The 21,418-nt window shown below is 42.4% G+C and overlaps 1 protein-coding gene across 6 annotated transcripts; it reads right to left on the reverse strand.

Moving 5' to 3' along the window:
* Nucleotides 1–2,471: 2,471 nt before the first annotated feature.
* bag6 (BCL2 associated athanogene 6) lies at nt 2,472–20,367 on the reverse strand. Of its 6 annotated transcripts, none has more exons than XM_034698388.1 (25): nt 20,321–20,367; nt 16,858–16,945; nt 16,641–16,758; nt 16,117–16,331; nt 15,508–15,579; nt 15,305–15,427; nt 14,967–15,220; nt 14,637–14,769; nt 13,852–14,052; nt 13,549–13,771; nt 13,186–13,242; nt 11,205–11,548; nt 11,042–11,114; nt 10,576–10,904; nt 9,738–10,005; nt 9,439–9,608; nt 9,173–9,226; nt 8,053–8,161; nt 6,671–6,795; nt 6,025–6,159; nt 5,666–5,722; nt 5,336–5,560; nt 4,768–4,875; nt 4,531–4,677; nt 2,472–3,017 (listed from the first exon to the last, which is right to left on the reverse strand). In XM_034698388.1, exons 1-25 carry the CDS (start codon nt 20,356–20,358, stop codon nt 2,922–2,924), a joined length of 3,762 nt encoding a protein of 1,253 aa, XP_034554279.1. In that variant the 5' UTR covers nt 20,359–20,367; the 3' UTR covers nt 2,472–2,921. The 6 variants fall into 6 exon arrangements, with proteins under 6 accessions (XP_034554279.1, XP_034554278.1, XP_034554281.1 ...); XM_034698387.1 differs by having other exon boundaries at nt 10,576–10,907; XM_034698390.1 differs by having other exon boundaries at nt 2,476–3,017; nt 10,576–10,907; nt 13,681–13,771.
* Between the last annotated feature and the right edge of the window lie 1,051 nt (nt 20,368–21,418).

The raw sequence follows: 21,418 nt of genomic DNA on the forward strand, positions 1-21,418 counted from the left end.
GTTAGCAGCTGACCATCTGGGTTTCATTGATTGTAAGAATAAGATGGTGTGAATAGGTTTTTGCTTCCCTGTTCTGTTCTCTTCTGCACACTCATTCAAGTAGTTTCTGTTGCATTGCTCTCTTCTTCTTTTGATTGTCTTGCTTGTAAACTCAGAGATCTCCTGTCAGAACTCTTCTCAGCTGATAGTTACACAGCCAGATCTTCTGTGTGTGCACATGAGCTCTGATGTTACTCTTCTCTGAGACAGCTCTGAGACTGTCTCAGAGACGTGTCACATCGTGTGTGAAGCAAGTCCCGCACTCTGTTGTTGTCAGGGAGGCTTTTATCACACTGTCACGCCATGATGTCTGCACGGATCTGTACTGAAACAAAGACACAAGCAGTAATCAGATTAAAACATTGACAGAGATCTTATTCCTCTACATGTGTTTGACTTCTTCTTTATCAGTGGATCAATCTGGGAACTGAGTCTCCTGTTCAGATCAAGCTGACTGACTTTGGCAGCAAACATTCTAATGAGCCGGTCCTTCTATAACTTTGCAAAAAATACTCTACAACCTGTGCGATCATGTCTCCCACATCCAGATTAATTTTTATTCCTGAAGCACCTCAACTCTCTCTAAAGCAAAGATGGTCTTGTTATACACCTGTGGCCAGAGATCAAAATGGGCCTGAGCAGACCTGGCACATTCATCCAGCTTCTTATACTCAAAGGACTGATTCTGCAGTTTCACTTTTTATTTTCAGCACCCAGTGATGAGAAGCAGAGTCCTCTGAGTGAAGGAGGCAGGACGATAAAGGTTAGTCAACATCAACTGGGCTTAAAAATGGAGGGTTCACTCAAGATAAATTAGAATTAATAATTGGAAAATCAGAGTCATGTTTTATCAGAAGTACTGTTTCAATAAGACAGAAAAGGGCTTCTCTCAGAGACATTCTGTTACTCAGAGCTCCTGTGAGGAACTTTCAGCTTGTGTCGCTTTTGGCGCCCCCCTGTGGACATTACAAAACAGAACCTCCTTTCTTTAAAGGTCTTGTCCTGTACAAGCATGCGTAGTGTTTTCTGATATAACAATCTCATCCTGCTCTCTTTGAACAGTCATTTGAATGACTTGTTGAAAACTTTTGTTGAGAAAAATGTGAAATGTGTTTTTGGAAGTGTGCCTTTAATTCCTCGTCTGACATCTAGCCTACAGCTGTGGTAACAGACATTCAAAATAATTATAGAAAATATCAATCTTCTTGCTGATGGTCTTGCTTGCTTCTATAGCTCATGTAGATGATCCAGGAATCATCTTAATCTGTTTTATTACCACCTAAAAACTCCTCACAGGAGATTTAAGTATTATGGGCTAACAATTTGTTAAAACACCAAAGTTCTTTTACCAGAGATGCACCAAAACATCATCCTGAATCCTCTTTGAAATATATTTAGCAGTCTCTAGTCTTGTGTTGTGGTAAAATGACAAGTCTGACAGATTGTAAATTTAAAAATATATCTATATAGGCTGATGCAAAGCTAGTCTATATTGGGGTAAAAAATATTTCTGTGGTGTATCCTTGAGCGTTACATGAGGTGAAGCTTCAAACGTATTTTTTGTTTGAGTTTATAAATGCCTCACATTACAGTTGAGTAATAACACGTTTACAGATCCTTCTAAAAGGTGTAGATTAAGCTACAGATTGACACATCCTGTTATATACATCTTTCCTTCCCTCTTGCACTATTCTAAATCTGCAAGAAAAACAGACTATTTATTAACCATGCACTTAAAATTCAGCCTTGCAAAACATTGCAGTTTATTTAATTTATTTATGTATTCTTAGTTTTAACAGTAAAATAATACATTTTTATGAAGATCTGTTGAAATTGATAGACAAATATTTTGGACCATTGAACAGTAGAAAGGGCTGCACATTGGTGTTCCTGATTCGAAGCCTTGGTCGGGCAGGTGCCTTTCTGTGTGGAGTTTGCATGTTCACCCTGTGCATACCAGGGTTCTCTCTGGGCACTCAGGCTGCCACTCAGTCCAAAAACATGCTCAACAGGTTAATAGGCCACTCTAAATTGCCTGTAGGTGTGTGTGTGTGTGTGTGTGTGTGTGTGTGTGTGTGTGTGTGTGTGTGTGTGTGTGTGTGTGTGTGTGTGTGTGTGTGTGTGTGTGTGTGTGTGCATGAATGGTTGTCTGTCTTTCCATGTTTGCCCTGTGATTGGCTGGTCCAGGGTGTATCCTGCCGCTGGGATAAGCGGTCAAGGTAATGGATGGATGGATGGATGGATGGATGGATGGATGGATGGATGGATGGATGGATGGATGGATGGATGGATGGATGGATGGATGGATGGATGGATGGATGGATTGGATGGATGGATGGATGAACAGTAGAAAAGTCAGTCACTGCCCTCTTGTGGACAAACTGTGTAATAGCGTGTCCAACAACACCCAGACTCAAAAAGAGAACACAGTGTATTGTATCAAGATTTTATTAAGCTTACTGTACATTCATGTACCAAACAGCATGTTCATCGCATGAAAGTATACTCTTGTGTTTCAGAGTACTAAGAGGAAGGCAGAGAAGTTGACTAAATTAAAATGATTCAGGCTCCATATTAACAAAACCACAAGAGGATAAGAGGGCAAAAAAGAGCAGACATACAGACAGAAGTGACCTGCTTTAGTCAAACTTAATTCTGGTGCTATTTTGCCTTTTAGCAAACTAAATTGTCTCAGCAAAGGTTGGACAAAAATCAACAGAAAAATAAATAGGCACTGGGGGAGAACTCACATTAGCATGAGGCAATAATTCAAGAGAGCTGCTAAAGAGGCAAACCGACAGATTAGGGGGTGAAGCTGCGCTGAGTGGTAGTCAAATTAAGAATAAAAGAAGAAATGATGACAGAGGTTCTGATTCTGATGATTATGAGTCTGATGAGAAAGCTCTGTGAGAGTTGGGGAACTGCTGGGATTTGAAATCCTGGTCGTCCCTCACTCGCTTCTTGATGTCGGACTTCACCTGAGAGGAAAGAGAAAACAATGATTACCATGGTTAGTGGTGTCATGCTGGAGGGATGTTACCTGGTGGTTAGAGAAGCAGTCATGTGAATGAAGATTCAATCTAACACTATTACATTTTTGAGATGTGACTGTCTTAAATACCGCCTAGAAAAAAAAGAGTCTGTTTGACATTTCATTTGTTAAAATAAGGTAAGAACAACGATTTCAACGAACATCATTACCCATGGAACCCGAGGCTTGTCAGGTTAAACATCACGGGCGTGTAAGGACAGAAAAAAACAAACAGCATATATGTTTGAAGACAGCGGAGCTAAAAAAAAAATACCTGGACAAATAGTACCATTTTGCTGTGTTCATGTGAAATATAGTGATACAAAATGAAGTGAAAGGGTGACATTTTTAATAAAAGGACTCCATGTACAAGAAGAACAATCTGGAGCTGTTCCTCTGTTCTTCCTTTGATACTTTGGCTGCAATGTGTTTTTTCTATTATGTATTTAGGTGCATGTGTGATATTTACACATACTTGGAGAACTTTTCTGTGCTTTCTCCAAAAGTTAGGTTGGCAGTTTGGGCTATCTTTTTATGTTCCCGATTGTCTTAACCCTCCTGTTATGTTGTGGGTCACACTGACCCTTTTTAAAGTCTAGGCACTATATGCCTTCCAAACCAGCTAAATGCATCAAAATCTGGGCAGCATGTGACAGAAGAGGTGTCGTGTTAATTTCTCAACATCACTTCTTTAAAAAAAAATAAAAAATCACAATTTAAAACAAAATAAACTCTGTCATGTAAAACTATTGTATTTATATTTAGGGCTTTCCAACGTACATTAAAATAGTTTTAACATGAATTTTAATGAAAATCGAGTGAGTTATCCTCATTGAACCATGATCTGTGAGAATCAAAAAACACCAATGGACTAAATCTTGATTTAAATGGTTAGTAATGGAGTTAAAAACTTGTTTAAAAAATATTTTTCTTGGGATTTTTGGGGTTCTCACACTTTTGGATAATTGAATATGCCCCGGGTCAAATTGACCCAGGAACATTATTGCTGTTCCAGGGAAACAAACACAACAGGAGGGTTAAATGTATATTCTTGGGAGCCACTGGCCTAGTGGGTTTAAGCGCGCCCCATGTACAGAGGCTATAGTCCTCATCGCAGTGGTCTCGTTCAACTCCCGGCCTTGACCCTTTGCTGCATGTCTTCCCCCTCTCTTTGCTCCCCACATTTCCTGTCTCTCTGTTCATCAAATATAAGCAAAAATGCCAAAAAATATACATTTAAAAAAAGGACAAGTTACTTTGAGAAGAGCTTTAAAATGTTTTCAGTAAAGAGGGAAACAAGTTACAGTGGCATCCTCGCTGTTTTTTTCTGTGCTCAAAGGCTTCCACTCTTCCTGACAGCTGTGTAGTAATCATGATATAACTCCTGGCCCAACCTCCAAACAAGAGGCGCACACTGTGATCAGTTTAGCTCAAATGGTGCGCAGTGTGTCCTCGCTCACCTGCTCTGCATAAGCTTCCTTCAGCTCCTGCGTCTCCAGCTCATCTTGTAGCTCCTCGGTTGATGTGATGGGCTTCACTCCGGCTGTTCTGGCTGCCTGACTCACAGCGTCGGAAAGTGACAGGAGGCTTCCACCACCCGGTCCCGTCTGTTAACACATTCAAACTCACTTTGAAGGACTTTGAAGGACAGCAAAGATTCATATACTGCGAGTTAAGTAAAGCTCTGATCTGATTACCTTCCTGCGTTTGGCCGGCATGCCGTGCAGATAGGCGTCAGAGAGCGGAGGCTGAGCCTTCATCTTCCTCTGGGTCATCATGTCACACCTGATGATGGGCACCCACTCCTACAAACACACACAGACACACATACAGAGTAAATAATCATGGGAGTGAGGTCATGAGGTTTATGAGTGATAGAGTTGTAGTGTCATCTAGTTGCACATTACATCGAATGTAAGGCTTCAAAAGTCTGATTGTAGGTTTGGCCTATTGCAACTCTGTGTTTGACAAACATAAGAAGAACTTGTTTCCATATGTGACACTGAAATGATGACTGGAAGAAAGAGCTACAGGTTCAGACCAACATTGACACAACTGCAGTACCAAAACAAACTAAGTTTTAATAGTCCCTTCAAGTCCTCGTGAGTTTAGTCTTTCTAGAGATGATAACCCACAGACTGCAGAGGGAACAGTTTCCTCTGAGGACAGAGTAAATGTGAAGCAGGACTGGACTAGAACAGAGCACACCGATCTCTGGACAAACTAAAGAAGAGATGTTAAAGAGTAAACACTGTCAGCCCTCACAGGTGGAACAGCAGCAGCCCAGGCCTCTGACTCTCGAGCAGACTCCTCACTTCCTCCCTCAGCTCCCGCTGCGGCCATGTCGCCACCTAACGGTGCGGCTCCTCCGGAGGCGCCCAGGTCCCCAGGCAACACCCGGGTCTCCCGTGACGATGCCCTCGTGTCGTGTGACACAGACATGGCCTCCTCGGCTGTGGTGGCTGCAGCGGGTGAGTGGGTATCCCCAATCTTTGGAAGAGGAGAGGAAGAGAGGAAATGAAGAAACCAAAACGTCAAGCAGATCTGAAAATGTTTGACTCAGAAAAAAGGACATTTAAGAAACCTCATGCTTACCACAGCACTTTGTGCTCGTTCAGGCTCTTGTGTGCCAGCTGTGGAAGACTGATCTCTCTGCGAAAGAATGTCATTTAATATTTATCAGTCGTGCTGCCTGAAGTAACAGGATATGTAACAGCCATCAGTGAACAGAAGCTCCTTTCTCTGAATACAACTTGTTACATGTGCACTCTGCTCTGCAATGTGAAATTTAAAATAGTGATCTCTAGAGTCACAGAAACAAAAACTCAGAAGGGGAACGTGATTAAAAATGCCAGAGTGTCACATCAGCGGAGTTTGGCTTGCAGTTGTTTTCCTGAATCATCTTCCTCAAGCTTCATAAAGTGTCTAAGACAGGCGTGCAGCTGCTTCGTTACCTGTGTGTAAACTATGTAGTTCTGGATCTGCTCCTGGGTGACAGGGATATGCTCCAGAATGACCTGCAGCCTCATCGTCATCATGCTGGTCATCCAGTTGACCAGGCTGGGGCTGATGTCACTCGACATCCTCCGCTGGAAAGAAAGGAGAAATTAAAGGTTCAACAGATACTTCACCTCTGCTCATTTCTTCTCTCTCTGGGTTGTGGAACTTGTAGTTGTTTACTCCTTCACTAAATTGTGACGGATTGTGAGTCATCTTTCTGCTCTAATGTAGCTATTCAGTTCATTATATTTGTGTATTTAAAGTCAGTTCACATAACTGAAGTGTCGGTTAAGTTATATTTGTTCAGTTAACACGTAACATCTTGTGTGAGAGTCTGATGATGGGGTTTAAAATGTTTGTCAGCTGTTCAGGGGAAATAATACTCTGCCACAGCCTTTTCAAACTTCCTCCAGCTGCTCATTTGTCTTTCTTGTTCGTGTTGTTTTGCATTTCCTTCCACACACACACTCCCTCTGGATTTGCACAAAGCTCCAAACTCGACACCCTTTAATTATCGTGCAAATGGAACTAACATCTTCCCTTCACTGAATGGATCTTATCCTGTGTGCAGTAGGAACAGAAAACAGTATGTTTACTTACTATTCTGTGGTTGATGACTGCAGTGAGGGCTCTCTGGTCTCCCCTCAAGCAGTGCAGGTTGAGGGCGAGACATTCAAACAGTGCTTGGTTACACACCTGAAGCAGCTGTGGCCCAAATGACTCATCTGGGAGAGAAAGTTCATTATTAGTCATGAAAATTATGATACCGTCATCCTGCAGACACAAGGACACATATGATCTTGTTTTACACATCACCTCATGGCAGTATTCCTGATATGTAATGAAAATACTTGTTTAAAAACAGAGGCTTAAAGCTGGGGTTGGTAATCAGATTTAGATACACTTTTTTTATACTGGTTAAAATGATCTTTATGTCCTGATGGCAATCAATACATGATGTGTTCTTAAAAAAGAAGGAAGAAAAGCTGCTATCTACAGCCGGAGTAAACCTGGGAAAACACCAACCAATCACCGTTTTTTGGGTGCCAAAATTTTAAACCATTCAAATCCCGTCCTGCCGTTCTGCCCGCCTCCTGCGCGTACATTTCCCCGGCGTGCACTCCTCCGAGTACCCGTCTCCTGCCGCTGCATCCCCTGACTCTACTGACTGCCCCTCTCGCTCAAACTTGGGCCTGTCCCCTCTGACCCGATGAGGTGCTTTGCTCAGGACTGTAGTCCGGATCAGAGTCTAAAAAGCTCTCACCACGGGGCTCTGACAAGCAGAAGAATGAATGACATTTACTAAGTCCTATAGAAATGTACATGTACTGTAGCGTCCGTCCAGACGCTGTAGTGATGACGAGCCGATTCGTGAACACGTTGAGCTTTAATAACCGGTCACTGTCGGCCGTGATCACGACAACCAACAAAGCAACAATCAATGTTTGAATGAATGAAGAACTTTTCCTCTCGTCTCTCATCTCTCCTGCTCACACACTCTACACCTCTCCTGATGCCTTCACTAACCGTCAACACTGTAGGAATTAAGAGCATCTACACTGAACACGTTTAACAAACAGTAGAGTTGTTACAGTATTATATGTATTATAACTTTTCTCCTGATATCGTGTCACCAGTACAACTGGATAATGCTAGAATGATAGTTGTGAGTACTAACAGCAGCCATATTTATTTGTGTTTTTAACTTTCACTATGATAATGTTTTGGTGAGGACTGGTTTTGAATCAGTCACCATCATATGGTTGCAAGTCAGCGGCGCTCGTGCATGTGAGCGGGGGGGGGCGTCGTTTTGGAGGAGCTCTGAGGGAGGAGGGGAGGGGTTAGACGGAGTCCTGAGGAAATGCTACATTCAAATTCATGCTAGTTTTCAGAGACTGCCAACCCCAGCTTTAAGTGGAGTCAGAACACGAAACCTGATCAGCAGCACAAACTGACGTATGATGCATCATGTTTTTATTTACCGTTACATCGCAGAATATGAGTTGCAATGTGCATCAGCTGCTGTCTGAAGAAGGACATGTTGGTCTGGGTGGCATCAACGCCCTCCAACACGGTGACTGAAGACTCCCTCTGTGTGATTTGGAAAGAAAAGAAGAGCCGTCAATACATTTAAAAACTATGAAATCAACAAGGCTTGCAATTCCAAAAGTTCACAGATAAACCAAACTGGATATTTAAAAATACATGATTGCACTCTTTAATGTTACAATGTTGCTGCTCTACTTTCTTTATACATTTTTTAATTAGAAACAAATATCAAAATGTTTTACCCAACAGACTGGATTCAGTCTCCATTATGCTGACAGAAATAGTAGCAATAACAATAGCAAGTAAATTACAACCTCCTGAGGTTATCTGAGCACAAACTACCATCCTTCTGTTATCTTATCCCGTTCAGGGTCAGGGTGAGGGGCTGGAGCCTACCCCAGCTGTCACTGGACAGATCGCCAGCCTATCACAGAGCTAACATGTGGAGACAAACAACCATTCAAGCATACACTCACACCTACAGGCAATTTAGAGTCACTAATTAACCCAACAAGCATTTCTTTGCACCGTGGGAGGGACAGACTATAGCCTCCGTATATGGTGGTGTGCCCTTAAACCGTTAAGCCAACGGCACCCCAGTGCTGCCACTCTTTAATGCTGTCCTTCATGATCATGCATGTACAGAAAAGAGTGGTAAACTAGCAGGTAATTCAAGCAGTGGAGTGCTGGTTTTGGGGAGGGTTGGGGTAGTCTCAGAGGGTCTGTTCGCATCTCACAACTATCAACAGCATCGTAGGCTGAGCTGAACTACTGTTGGCTGGCTGCTCGTGATAACAGATGGCATTAGACAGAGCAACACATCTGCAGAGAACCTGCTTACTTTGCTGAATGGAGTGAAAGTCTTCATGCAGGAGAACAGTTTTAACTCTTTTCCCTCTGGGAGCCCGAAAACAGACTTCTTATTGTATACCCTTATAGTCCATATTTTACCATAATATCCCGTAAATTTAATATATAATATAATGTTTAGTGTCATCTAATTAGAGACTGTGACTGAATCGAAGGCTGAGATTATTGACATCAATTACTTACAAAGCTCTCTGTGATGTACTCCTCCAGCTCATTGACGAGACTGCCAGCTGCTGCCTGTGGGACGGGAACAAAGGATGTGAGGTAAATAAAAGAACAACATTATATGAAGCAGGAACAGATGAAGACTAGCTACTAATGATCAAAGATAAACTGTAAAATGTGGGATAATAATAACTGTGTAAGTGTTTTCAGATGATTAATCCATCTGAATCAGATGAAGACATTTTAAAGGATGAATAGATCTCCTAATAATGAGGGCTTCTTACAGCAATGTTTTCATCGGTAGGCTCTCTGCCGTTGAGGTAGTTCTGGGTGAAGAACTGGGAAAGTTGGGGCTGGATACGGCCGAGTGGCTGGTGCTGACCATGAAGCAGCATCACCAAGTCTGACATGGTGAAGGTCTGACACACCAGCATCAGGAGCTCTCCAAAAAACCCTGAAAGCAACAACCATCATAAAAACAGGGAAGATGACATCTGATAGTAACAACTACGAGGGTTCAAAACAGAATTAGCATCTCTGCTGATGTGTCGACATTATAATGTTCCTCTTTGTTGTTGTTTACCAGTAGGATCCTCAGGGCTGATGAAGATGTTGGTAGCCTGGGACAGCCTCTGCATGAACTGTGCAATGCTCTCAGTGTCGTTCTGGGCCTGTCCAAGGGAGCCCATCATGGTGCTCAGGACGCCACGGACGATGCCCGTGAACAGCTCCGGGTTGAGGGCTTCAGCCGCCCCGGGAGGGTTGGGAGTGGGATTGGAGCCTGCACCAGGAGCAGGAGTGGTGCCTGTAGGAGGTGGAGGTGGAGGGGCGGCGAAGATGGGCTGGGAAGCCTAGAAATAAAAACATTGAGGGGGAATTTTTTAACTTATACATTAATTTTGCTCTACTTGAAATAGAATGCACCATATGGATAACAGGTTTCTACGCTTCATCAGTACTAATTTTAGTACCATATATCACCATGTAATAAGCATTTTATTCTACAAAACTCACAAAATCTCTCAATCAGCACATTCAGGAAGGTGGTTTTATGAGACCTAATAAAACACTCCAAAATTGGCAGATCTTTTAAATCTTGATTAGAAACTTTCCTTTAAATAAATAATGATTTATGTTTATCAATCTGCAAACCCCTGCGATTCTTTTTACATTATAAAGTGCTTTGTCAGTATGCACTCAAACTGTGTTTTATTAGAAATATTAACTTGGAAATATCTGCTAGGCAGAAAAAAAGAAAAGCCTTTGAATGTCACGTGAAGACGGAGACATGATTTTCAAAAGATCCTAAATCTTTAAGACAAAAATGACCAAACTAAGACTTGAACTTCTTTTTCAAATATCTGTGTGCAGATAACTTAGAGTCTAATAACTGCATTCAAGTCCAACGCTGAAACACTGACCTGCATGAATTCACTCACTCCCTGGATGAAGGCTGGGACCCCAGATGTGGTCACAGTAATTGAAGGGCCCCCCCCAGGTCCCATAGCGGCCCCACCAGCTACACCCAGAAGAGTACCCAGGAGCTGGCCCAGATCTGGAGGCATCTCCTGGGGCCCAGCAGGGTTGGCCTCTGGCTGACCGGTAGTGTTTGCGTTGGGGGGAGGTGTTGGACCCGAGGTGGAGAAAGAAAAGGAGGAGGAGGAAGAGGAAGAGGTGGGGTTTTGGGAAGATGAGGAGAAGGAGGATGAAGAAGAAGTGGATGTGGATGAGGAGGAAGTGACTGTTTGACCTGCTGGAAAAAACAGAAGAAATGATCTCTTACTGATTGCAAGCTATGATCAATCAATTTAAACTTTGTGCTTTCAAACCAACAGAAACATGCTGCTGATAAAATATAAATATTTTGAACAAGTTGGGAAAGCGTACCCATTTGTCCTGGCAGTAGAAGCTGTCCAACCAATCCACTAATCATCTGGTTGAGAGCAGCAGGGTTGAAAGCCTTTGGAGCGAGATTGTTCAGTTATTCTCAAATGTTATGTTGACATTCATCTTCAAACACAACAAACAAACCAGAGAACAGTATCCCCACCTGTCCTGGCTGCTGGCCTGGCATAGCAGCCCTCACATTGATGGTGGTCCCCCGGGGGCCAAAGGCAGGAGGGGCCATGTTGGGTGCGAAGGGTGGCCGGGTGAACACAACCCTAGCCTGGGGCTGGGGACCTGCATGAGGAGGAGGTGGGGGAGCAGTAGGGGTGGTGGTGGGTGTGTTGGGGCCTGTGGTTGTGGTAGAAGAGTTTGCAGTGGAGCTGTAGCCGGGTGGTGTGGGTTGCGGTGGGACCGGGTGGCCTGCGGTGGCGGCGCTAGTAGCTACGGCAGCAGCATACTGGCTGATCTGCTGCATGAGATTCCGCATGAAGTCTGGAGGGAGGGCACCTGAGGGAGGAGTTAGATAATAATGAATATAATAAGCAGAACATGAAAGGATTCTTCATCCTGTCTGATCTGAGCTAGGATACTATAAAAGATCAAATAATAATAAAAATAATAATAATAAAAATAATAATAATAATAATAATAATAATAATAATAATAATAATAATAAACTGTAATGAGGCACTGGTTTGGCTCAGTGTTTCAATTCCTTGCCCTATGTGCAGAGGCTATAGTCCTTGTAGCAGACAGTCTGAGTTATATTCCAACCCATGGCCTTTTGCTGCATTACATTCCCCACGATCTCCTCCCAGTGTCCAATTCTAACCACCCTCCTATCTATCAAATGAAGGCACACAAGAGAGAGAAAGACAGCTTGCTGAAGAGGCTGGAGTACTGGGAGAGAAATAACTGCCCTATATTTGTGGAAGACAATCAGACATAGCACAGTGAAGTTTTAAACCTTGTTATCTGGTCTTGTACTTTGGTAAGATGCTGCTATGTTTCTGGGCTTTTCCTAAATGTAAGCCCCAATTTACACAGGTCAGTGCTCATGTTCACACAGGGAGCGCCGCCCACGTGACTCAGCTCCATCTCTGGAGCGTACCCTCGTTTAAAGATACTCGCCGGGTATATCTTCAAAGGAGCCTGTGCCAAAGCTGAACTGAGAAAATAGACCTGGACAGGGAGTCAGGCATGTAACGTATGCTCAATTTCAAATACATATACGGACTCCCGACCGTTTAAAAGATTGTAAAAATCTATACTTATCAGTAACAACAAGTGCCACACATTTATGGGAGATAATTCAACAGAGCTGGGGAGAACTTTCTGAAGAATATTTGATTTCTATAGTGGAAAGAATGCCACGAGTGTGTTCAGCTGATATATCTGCCAAAGGTGACTACTTCGATGAGTCAAAAGTTTAGACTACATTTTGGTCTACGAATTGATTCCATGATTTATTTTTGAAATTCAATTGATTATTTGTTCATTGTTTTCATTTCAGGAAATAAATAAGACATTGAACTGATGTGATTGTTAACAGCTACAAAACAGCCTCACATCCGTGATCCATGTCCACCACAACAGGACTTCAAGATTATTGTACATGTCAGAAGGTGACAGGACAACAAAGAAGAACACAATTATGATATTTAAACCCGCAAAAAAAATTAACTATATAGCTATGCAGCATACTCATATATATATAAAAGCACAAAAGTAATTGATTAATATCCAAATGAGCAGAAATTCAACAACAGAAAGGCTTTGCAACCTGTTGTTTGTATGTTGTTCTCTCTATACTGGTCCCAGGTGCTCCTGGCTGCTCTGAGCTGTGCTACACTTCAAACATGCTTTCTGTGAAGCAGGGCACGCAACCTTAAGCGGAGTAAACCTGTGGTGCTGATGGAAAGCGGCGCACACGCTCCCTGTATTAATTGGACGTAACATCTGTACATCTCTTTCGGGGGGTGCGTGTCCAGAAGGAAAGGGGGTTTAATTGTGTTCCCACGTGGGGACTTTTATTGCGTTCAGCAAAGTGCACTTTCTATGCAGATGTGTAGCTCTTTCTAGTTCACCCTGTTATCGTGATCCTACCAGCTACCCATATGGTAGATGAGCTCAAGTGTATTTACCTGGTTGTCCTGGTATTTGCTGCCCAGCTGCAGCAGGGTTTGCACCTGGGGCTGCACCTACACACACAAAGCACAATATTAAAGTTATTATCAGTATATAACGCTCACAGAATAACACCTGGAATAACACAGACATCATCTCTCAAGCATCCAGGGGGATTAAACCATGCTTTTGAATCAGACACATTCAAAGTCAACTTTTCAAATCACTCAGAAAACCATTGGAGCTTGGAGCAGCAGTGCTTACAGGTGCAGTTATTTTTCATGTTTGAGTCTAACTGCTAAGCACTGCTGCACAGTTATATAACACACAAACAGCCTGAAGCGGATCATTCAAGCAGAGGCGGGTAGGGGACAACACACCGTCCGTGTTCATCTGCATCATGACCACCGGGACTGCCTGGTGGCTGATCCTGATGACTCGGGGGCCAGCTTGTCCCTGTCCAGCCTGCTGACTGGAGGGGGAAGTCTGTGAAGGGGGGGTCTGTCCCTGACCTGCTTGCTCCGACTGGTTGGCTGACTGGTTGGGTGGGGCTTGTCCTTCAGCACCATTAGCCCCAACAGTCACTGTGGCACCCAAGTTCATCTGTGGGTGAAGACGAACGCACAGTTAAGAGTGACGACATCAACGTTTCACATTAATCACTTTGTCATGTCTCCTCTTACTTGCACGGGGATGTGGTGGTGCACAGCTCCAGGCATAGTGACTGGGGTGGCATAGTGGGAAAACGGCCGGACCACGTGAAGGTGGCGGGGCACCGGGCTCATGAGGTTCAGTCGCAGGTCACTGAGGGCCACAAGGGCGTTACCAAGGAGACGGAGACACTCCCAGGTCATTACAAGATTGCGCTGATCATCCTCTCTCTCCTGTGGCAGGAAAATAACAGCAGAGGAAACTTTTTCAAACTTCAGGTTCTACGTTAGACTCCTAATACAAAAGCTTTACTATTTGGATCATTTGCATTCAAATCCAATATATCAGCGCTCCTGTATGTTATCCTGCTAACATCTGTGTGAATCACATTATACCTCTAGCAGGACTCTGAGGTCCTCTGATCAGGGTTTGCTGTCACTCGCACCAAACTAAAAACTAAAGGTGACCGTGCTTTTGAAGTTGTTACTCCCACTGGAACTGAGGACTGTGGACATATTGTGAAGCACTTTGTGACGCCTGTTCTAGAGAGGTGCTATATAAATTAACTTTACATACTTGCTTACTTTATGCAAAAAACTTGAGATGACTTCATGGCTTTGGCAGAAGCATTGAATTTAATGAATCGAGTGAGAGGTGGTACCTCACTACAATGTAGTCATTCTTTATCCCAAAATAATGACTTAACTTCAGACATTCAAAGATATTCAGAGATCCCTAATAACGAGATCTATCTTCTTCTGGAAATCTAAAGACCACAAACTAATTCATAAACATTTTTGAACTGTTTGAAACCTACTGTGTTATTGTTGTATTCTGCCGTGGTGGCTGTCTCCAGGATGGTGTGAGCTCTCTGAATAAAAGGCTGCAGTCTCTCCTCCACCCTGCGCAGCTCAGACAACATCTCTGCCAGCTCAGCTGGGCTGGGGTGACTAGGGGTAGAAATAAGGGTAAAAGGGATTAGGATCAAACACTACAACTGTTCATCAAATGAGGACAGAAACATGCAGACAACGTTTGCTTCAACAAATCATTCTAATGAGTCGATGTGATCCTGCTGTGGAACCCAAAAGTTAATAAGTAGCAGGCTAAATACAAAGCAGTCAGAGGCAGAGAGAGGGTGTCTCACTTGGGTCCAGGTTGGGGTGTTGGTCCCTCAGGTTGTGCTGAAGAGGTGGGGGGAGGTGGAGGAGTTGTTGGGGGTGGGGAGGTGTCCATGGGCTGGGCAGAGGGAGAAGGAGTGGAGCTGGTGGATGAAGATGAGGGAGGAGGAGGCGCAGCAGCAGCAGCAGCAGCAGCAGCAGCAGCAGCAGCAGCAGCAGCAGCAGCAGCGGCGGCAGAGGCTGTCTCTGTTTGGGTGGAGGACGATTCAGTTGCTCGACCCTGAAAGAAATAAAAATTGCAGATGAATATAAAGTTGACCTCTTGGCTCTTCTATTGGAGTGATCTTAAAAGTAGAGCTCTCACCTCCATCCTGTGGATGACCTCGTTGATGTCTCTCAGCAGGTTCTCAGCCAGCACCAGCCTCAGCCTCGGCTCGCTCTGCACTGGTTGGTCCATATCGATGTGCACATTCACAGATCCATTGCTCTGAAACAGAAAAAAAGTGACCATCAGAAAAAGACAGTAAAATCTTATGTGGGACTACAAACTGCTTGCAACCATCGTACCCCAGTGCTGGTTGTGACTCTGGCATTCCTGGCATTTTCTCCCATTCCTGACACCATCTGCTGGACTGACATCTGAAAGGGGGGAAAATAATCAGAACTCAGACGTGGAAAGTATTTAGATGTGAGACAAAGTTTTGGATATCATAAATAAAAGCCTTGCAGGCCCTGGGCAACACATAGAGTATTGGATACAGTGTTTATAAGGAACAAGAGAGAATGCAACTCCTCTGCATTAACATTATGATACCAGTTAAACAATATGATTAGACAGAGGGCTCCTTATGGTTCATGTTTATCATACCAAGCTGCATGAGAAATGGGAAGCTGGAACACAAGCTTCCCTCGGTTATGTGTGGGCTCAGATATGCCTGGGAACATTTCTGAAATTGTGTTGTATAAGCTTGGATTTTATAACAAATAAGATGAATTCACCATAATGGAAGATAAATGCAACAAACAGAACTTTGGTTTCTGTTGGACTCAGTTTGAAAAATCCATCAGAGAGGTTGTCTTTTTTATTCCATCCATTTTTCCTCCTTGTCAAAAACTACACCCCAAGCAAATCAATCACTGACGACTTGATCTAAGCAGGTAACAAAGTCAAGCTACCTGTATTTGCTGAGGGTCCATGATGTTGACGGGCAGGTTGAAGGTGCCGAGCATTACGTAGCTGTTAGCGTTGCGATCATGTGGAGGCACTTGTGATGTTCCCTGGGAGGAAGAGGAAGGCCCGCTGTCAGCTGAAGTTCCTCCTGACCCTGAGCCGGGCTGAGAGGGTGGAGGAGGCGCCCTTTCCACGAGGTGTATCACCTTGCCACCTACATCTGGGACAACAAGAGGACTATGGTTAACATCGGTGCACATTTGTTGGTGTGTGAACTTATTTTTTAGAAACTGTGTTCCACATTGCTGAAGGCTCTGAAATGATCTCATCACAGACAAAGCCCTCAGAGTAAATCCCTGCTTACACACATAACACATATGGAGCAAGTGTTAATAATCAATGGCAACATAATGATGAATGTTAGCCATTGTGATTGTTTGTAACATAAAACAGCGAGGAGAAACACATGACGGATCCCTTGAAGCAAGATCATTTCTGCACAAGTTTAGTTGACCCTTCTATTACTTACTGTAGTCTGTCAGAGTCCTTTCATCCTGTAACACTCTGCCCTGGTATATCAGCCTCTGTTTGTCCACAGGAATTCCAACTGAAGGAGCGATGTGCTCCTTGAACTCTTTCACTGTCAACTACAAAAAAAGTTGGAAAACATGAGGTCAGACCTACCACAGGCTTACTGAAAATAAGAACTTAAAACAGAGTTTGTTTCAGGAACTGAGGACTTTTACCTGAGCACCAACTGTGTAGGTTCTGCTTTGGGAGTCTAATGTTTTGACGGTCACTTCTATGTCGGTAGTTTGTTCCTCCATGATTTTCCTGTTTCAGAAGAGAAAGTCTGTGAGTATTTATAGCCGGACGTGTACCGGTTTCTTGAGGTGATTATCAGTATATCAGAGTTCAAACACTTATATCAGACAGAATTCAGTTCTGTGTACAATTATTTCAATGAGAATCCCTTGAATTGTAACAAAAAATAGCAGGAGATTTTAAAGTTAAAACAAGTGGGCTTTTCAGAGCAAAATAGGTTGTGCCAAATTAAGTTTCTAAATATTCTAAATATGGGGGGGGGGGGGGGGTACATATGGACAATACACATAACTGTGAGATCTAACTTGACATGACGATGATGAAAATAAATAGAGCTGGACAAATTGCGATTTTTATCTTAACTGATACTTATTTTAGAAGGGACACAAACCCCTGATAATTTCTATAATGGGCTGTAATCAAACGGCAACCTTCGGTCTAAAAATATGAGTCCAATGCAGATGTGCTAAAAACTGCAGTTCATCAAGGATCTGCTTGAGGCTGGCTGATTTGATGCTTTAACTTATTTTAATGACAGATTTTATTGTTGCCGGTGTGCATTAGTCTCTATTTTTAAATTCATTTTTAAATATGTCTTGCCATTATTTTATTTCTGGTTCTTTCTTGTTTTTGCTGTAAAGCACTTTGGGTAGCATTTGGTTTGCATGAAAGGTGCTATATAAACAAAGCTTGATTGATTGATTGATAATATGTTGCCCCTTCCTGTATGGCAAAGGAGTGTGGCAAAGTATTAAGAACATCTATCAACATAACACACTGACACACCACAACAAGCACAACCCACTACGACTTCATATTAACTATAATTATCAACTTTGAGGCCATGTCACACAATAAATAAAAATGTAGAAGTCAATTTGAAGCAAGAGGCATCTTAGATCACATACATGTGCAATACTTTGATTCCTGGTGCAATACCTCAATATACATGTGCAATAATGTAAATTATATTATAATTATATTCATCTACTACATGTACACTCTGGATTAGGCTAATCTAACTTATTTCATGTCTTTAAAAGTACTTATTTACCTTTCTTTGTACAGATAGTATTGTTATTTTTATTTAGAATTATTTTGTATTTAGGTTTCTATATTTATTGTCCTTACTGTCTTGTTGTGTCCTTACTGTCTTGTTGTGTCCTTACTGTCTTGTTGCTAAGTACCAGTGTTCCATTCACCACATCAAATTCCTTGTGTGTGCGAGCTTACTTGGCAATAAAGCTTTCTTGAATCTTGAATCTTACGGGCTTTTATAAGAGACCAGACAGGTGGTCATAATGTTATGACTGATCGGTGTAGGTGTTGCTCTAAGAAAACTTGGACTCATCCTCAGATCATCAAGATATACATTTCTATAATTGCCAAAAATGCCATGCCATGAATAGAATAGTTCTCTGCACTTCCACATTGAGGATCAGTAGAGATTGCTATTACTACATAGTTTGGCTCAAACAGTACCTGCTTTAAAATCACTTTTAAAAACTTACTTTAATAGAAAAGCATTTTTAGAATAAAGAAGCTAATTTTAATGTTTGTTTTGTTTTTATTGTTTTATTCTGTATCCAATTTTACTGTTTTAGTGAAACAACCTCACTGTATTTTTAACAGCTCAGGTCCTACACCTAATGTTTTTCATTGCTTTTAATGCTATTTTAATCGCACTGTCTATGTGTACCCTTGGTGTGAAGCACTTTGTAACTGTGTTTTGAAAGGTGCTATAAAATAAATGTATTATTATTATTATTATTATCATTATTATTATTACTGCATGATTTATGGACTAGATCAGAAAACTGTGCAAGCTATTGCATCGCCAATATCAATTGCCTCTTCGACAGGATCAATAACATTTAGGAAAAAGTCATGAGAAGTCCATTAAAAACCAAATGAAGGTGAAACTCGAAGGAAAGAGGATAAGCAAATCTGCTAACGTTAATCAGTTCAGTTGCTAGCTAGATGCTAACAAATTGTTAAACCAAGCTAGCAACAGCTCCCAAAGTTAACGATGGAACATGGCGAGACGGCTGAATTTAGCTAAGACAGTCAACAGCGTATGTATTTACCTTTTTAATGTAAGTCGAATAAATCAAACATGGTTTTATGGACAAACAGTTTTAACAGGAAAACGTTTCTCAGCTCCCGTTAGTTGGCAGCAGATCGCTAGCAGGATTTAGACAGACAACGCAGCTAACTTCCACCAGCTAGATAAACAAAACAGTGACCCAGGTTCATCATATGAGAAACAGTGAGATGTTTCCAATCAAAAACACAGTACGATGTTTGATTGTTACCTTAAAAGTCACACTATCCTTTCAATGTATCCAGTGTATGCAGCTGTTTCTTATCATCAAATAACATGGAAATGACTTCTTAGTAGACGCTCTGCTACTTGGTAGAAGCTACCAGGCGGCTGCGCGGATGTGACATCACAGAGACACCGGAAGTGGTACACACCACAGATTCAGTAGCAGTTTTGGAAAGCATTCACACATCAAACACTACATGTGAAGATTTCCTCATTGATTTACAACACAGTTTGCTTAGACTTCACAGGGTGGTGTAGATCTTCTTCAGTTTTAAAATCCATTGAGTTCTTGCAATACAAAGATCAGGCACCCTCGTGTCTTAAAGAGCTCATAGTGCCCTATTACCCCTCTAGAATACTACGCTCCCAACATACAGGCTTGCTAGTTATACCTAGAATCTCTAAAAGTAGTATGGGAGGTAGAACCTTCAGTTATCAGGCCCCTCTCCTTTGGAATCATCTACCAGTCAAGGTCCGGGAGGCAAACACCCTCTCCACTTTTAAGAGCAGGCTTAAAACTTTCCTTTTTGATTAAGCTTATAATTAAAGCTGGCTCAGGCTTGGATCAGCTTCTGTTATGCTGCTATAGGCCTAGACTACCGGGGGAACTGGCGCACTAACACACTGGGCTCCTAGCTCACCCCCTTCCCCCCAACCCCTTCATCGCTTACTTTAACTCTGCCTGTCCAATTAAAATTACTAACCATAGACCTTTCTGGAGTCCCTGAGCTCCATTGTCTCGTAGATTCCTCTGAGCTGCCGTAGACGTCCTCCTGCTGCAAATGTTCTCGACTCCAGCTGATACGGACGTACTGGACTTCAGCGGCAACAGCTTCTACTACTCGTCTCATCACTATCACCTCTATCTCTTACTCCCCTCTATCCCTCTTTCCAGACCCAACTCAGACGAGGCATGATGGCTGTCTAACATGAGTCTGGTTCTGCCTGAGGTTTCTGCCTGTTAAAAGGAAGTTTTTCCTCGCCACTGTAACTAGCTAAATACTGCGATGTGCAATGCTCATGATGGATTAAGGTGGGGTCAGACTGAGTCTTACCCTGTCTTGAAGTTGGGTCTCTGTTCATAATTTGACATAGAGTGGTCTAGACCTCCTATGTTTGTAAAAGCGTCCTGAGATAACGTTTGTTGTGATTTGGCGCTATACAAATAAAGATTGATTGATTGATTGATTGCAATCAGCCTTTGATACTGTTCAGTCCCACTTGACTCAGCTCCAGTTAGTGCTGAATGCAGACAAATCAAAGACAAACAGCTTCCATCTCACCTTCCCAGGCTGTCTACTGCTCATGGTGTTGAAATTTAAATGGTCACATCTTATAAATACTTAGGCATTCTGCTTGATGAGAACCTGTCTTTTAAACTAAACATTGATAAACTTGTTTCAAAGTTGAAGCTGAAATTGGGCTTCTTTTTTAGAAATAAATCATGTTTTTCACTGAAAGTCAGAAAACATCTGATCACCACAACTTTTTTACCCTTGTTGGACTATGGAGACCTGCTTTTTATGAATGCTCCTGCTCAGTTTTTAAAGAAATTAGATACTGTGTATCACTGTGCTTTGCGTTTTATTACTGGTTGCAGCTATCATGTACATCACTGTTCCTTATACGCTGTCGCACACTGTCCATCTTTGTCCGGTCATAGACTCTCTCACTGGCTGATCTTTATTTATAAATCTATTCTTTGACTTCTCCCTACATATTTGTGTGTACACGTGTAGAAACCTCAGCCGATATGGCCTGCGCTCTCAGGACATCATACAGTTGCAGGTCCCGAGAGTCAGAACTGAACTGGGCAAAAAGGCTTTTAAATATTTAGCGCCGTTTACTTGTAATGATGTGCAGAAGGACTTGAAAATGACACATCTTGTAACTCTGGGGGAATTCAAGTCACTCATAAAAGACAAAGAAACAAGCTCCATTGGATCTTGTGATTGCACTGAGTAATCATGTAACCATGTGAAACTGTGACCGTATTCTATTTGTGTTGTTTTGTGTGCTTGTGTGTTGTTACCTATTTTGTGCTGCCGTCTTGGCCAGGTCACTCTTTAAGAAGAGGTTTTAAATCTCAATGGCTCTCTTACCTGGTTAAATAACTAAATAAAGATGTACAGTTCTGTTGGGTGCCAGCCCAT

The sequence above is a fragment of the Notolabrus celidotus genome, chromosome 12 (genome assembly GCF_009762535.1).
Source record: "Notolabrus celidotus isolate fNotCel1 chromosome 12, fNotCel1.pri, whole genome shotgun sequence".
Classification (NCBI taxonomy): domain Eukaryota; kingdom Metazoa; phylum Chordata; class Actinopteri; order Labriformes; family Labridae; genus Notolabrus; species Notolabrus celidotus.

Coding starts and splice junctions, on each gene's coding strand:
- bag6 (XM_034698387.1), bottom strand. CDS start 20,358: ATGTCAAATTATGAACAGAGACCCAACTTCAAGACAGG. Junction 9,609..9,737: donor CAGCCCTGAGGATCCTACTG/GTAAACAACAAC, acceptor TGTTGCTTTCAG/GGTTTTTTGGAGAGCTCCTG. Junction 5,723..6,024: donor ACTACATAGTTTACACACAG/GTAACGAAGCAG, acceptor ATTCTTTCGCAG/AGAGATCAGTCTTCCACAGC.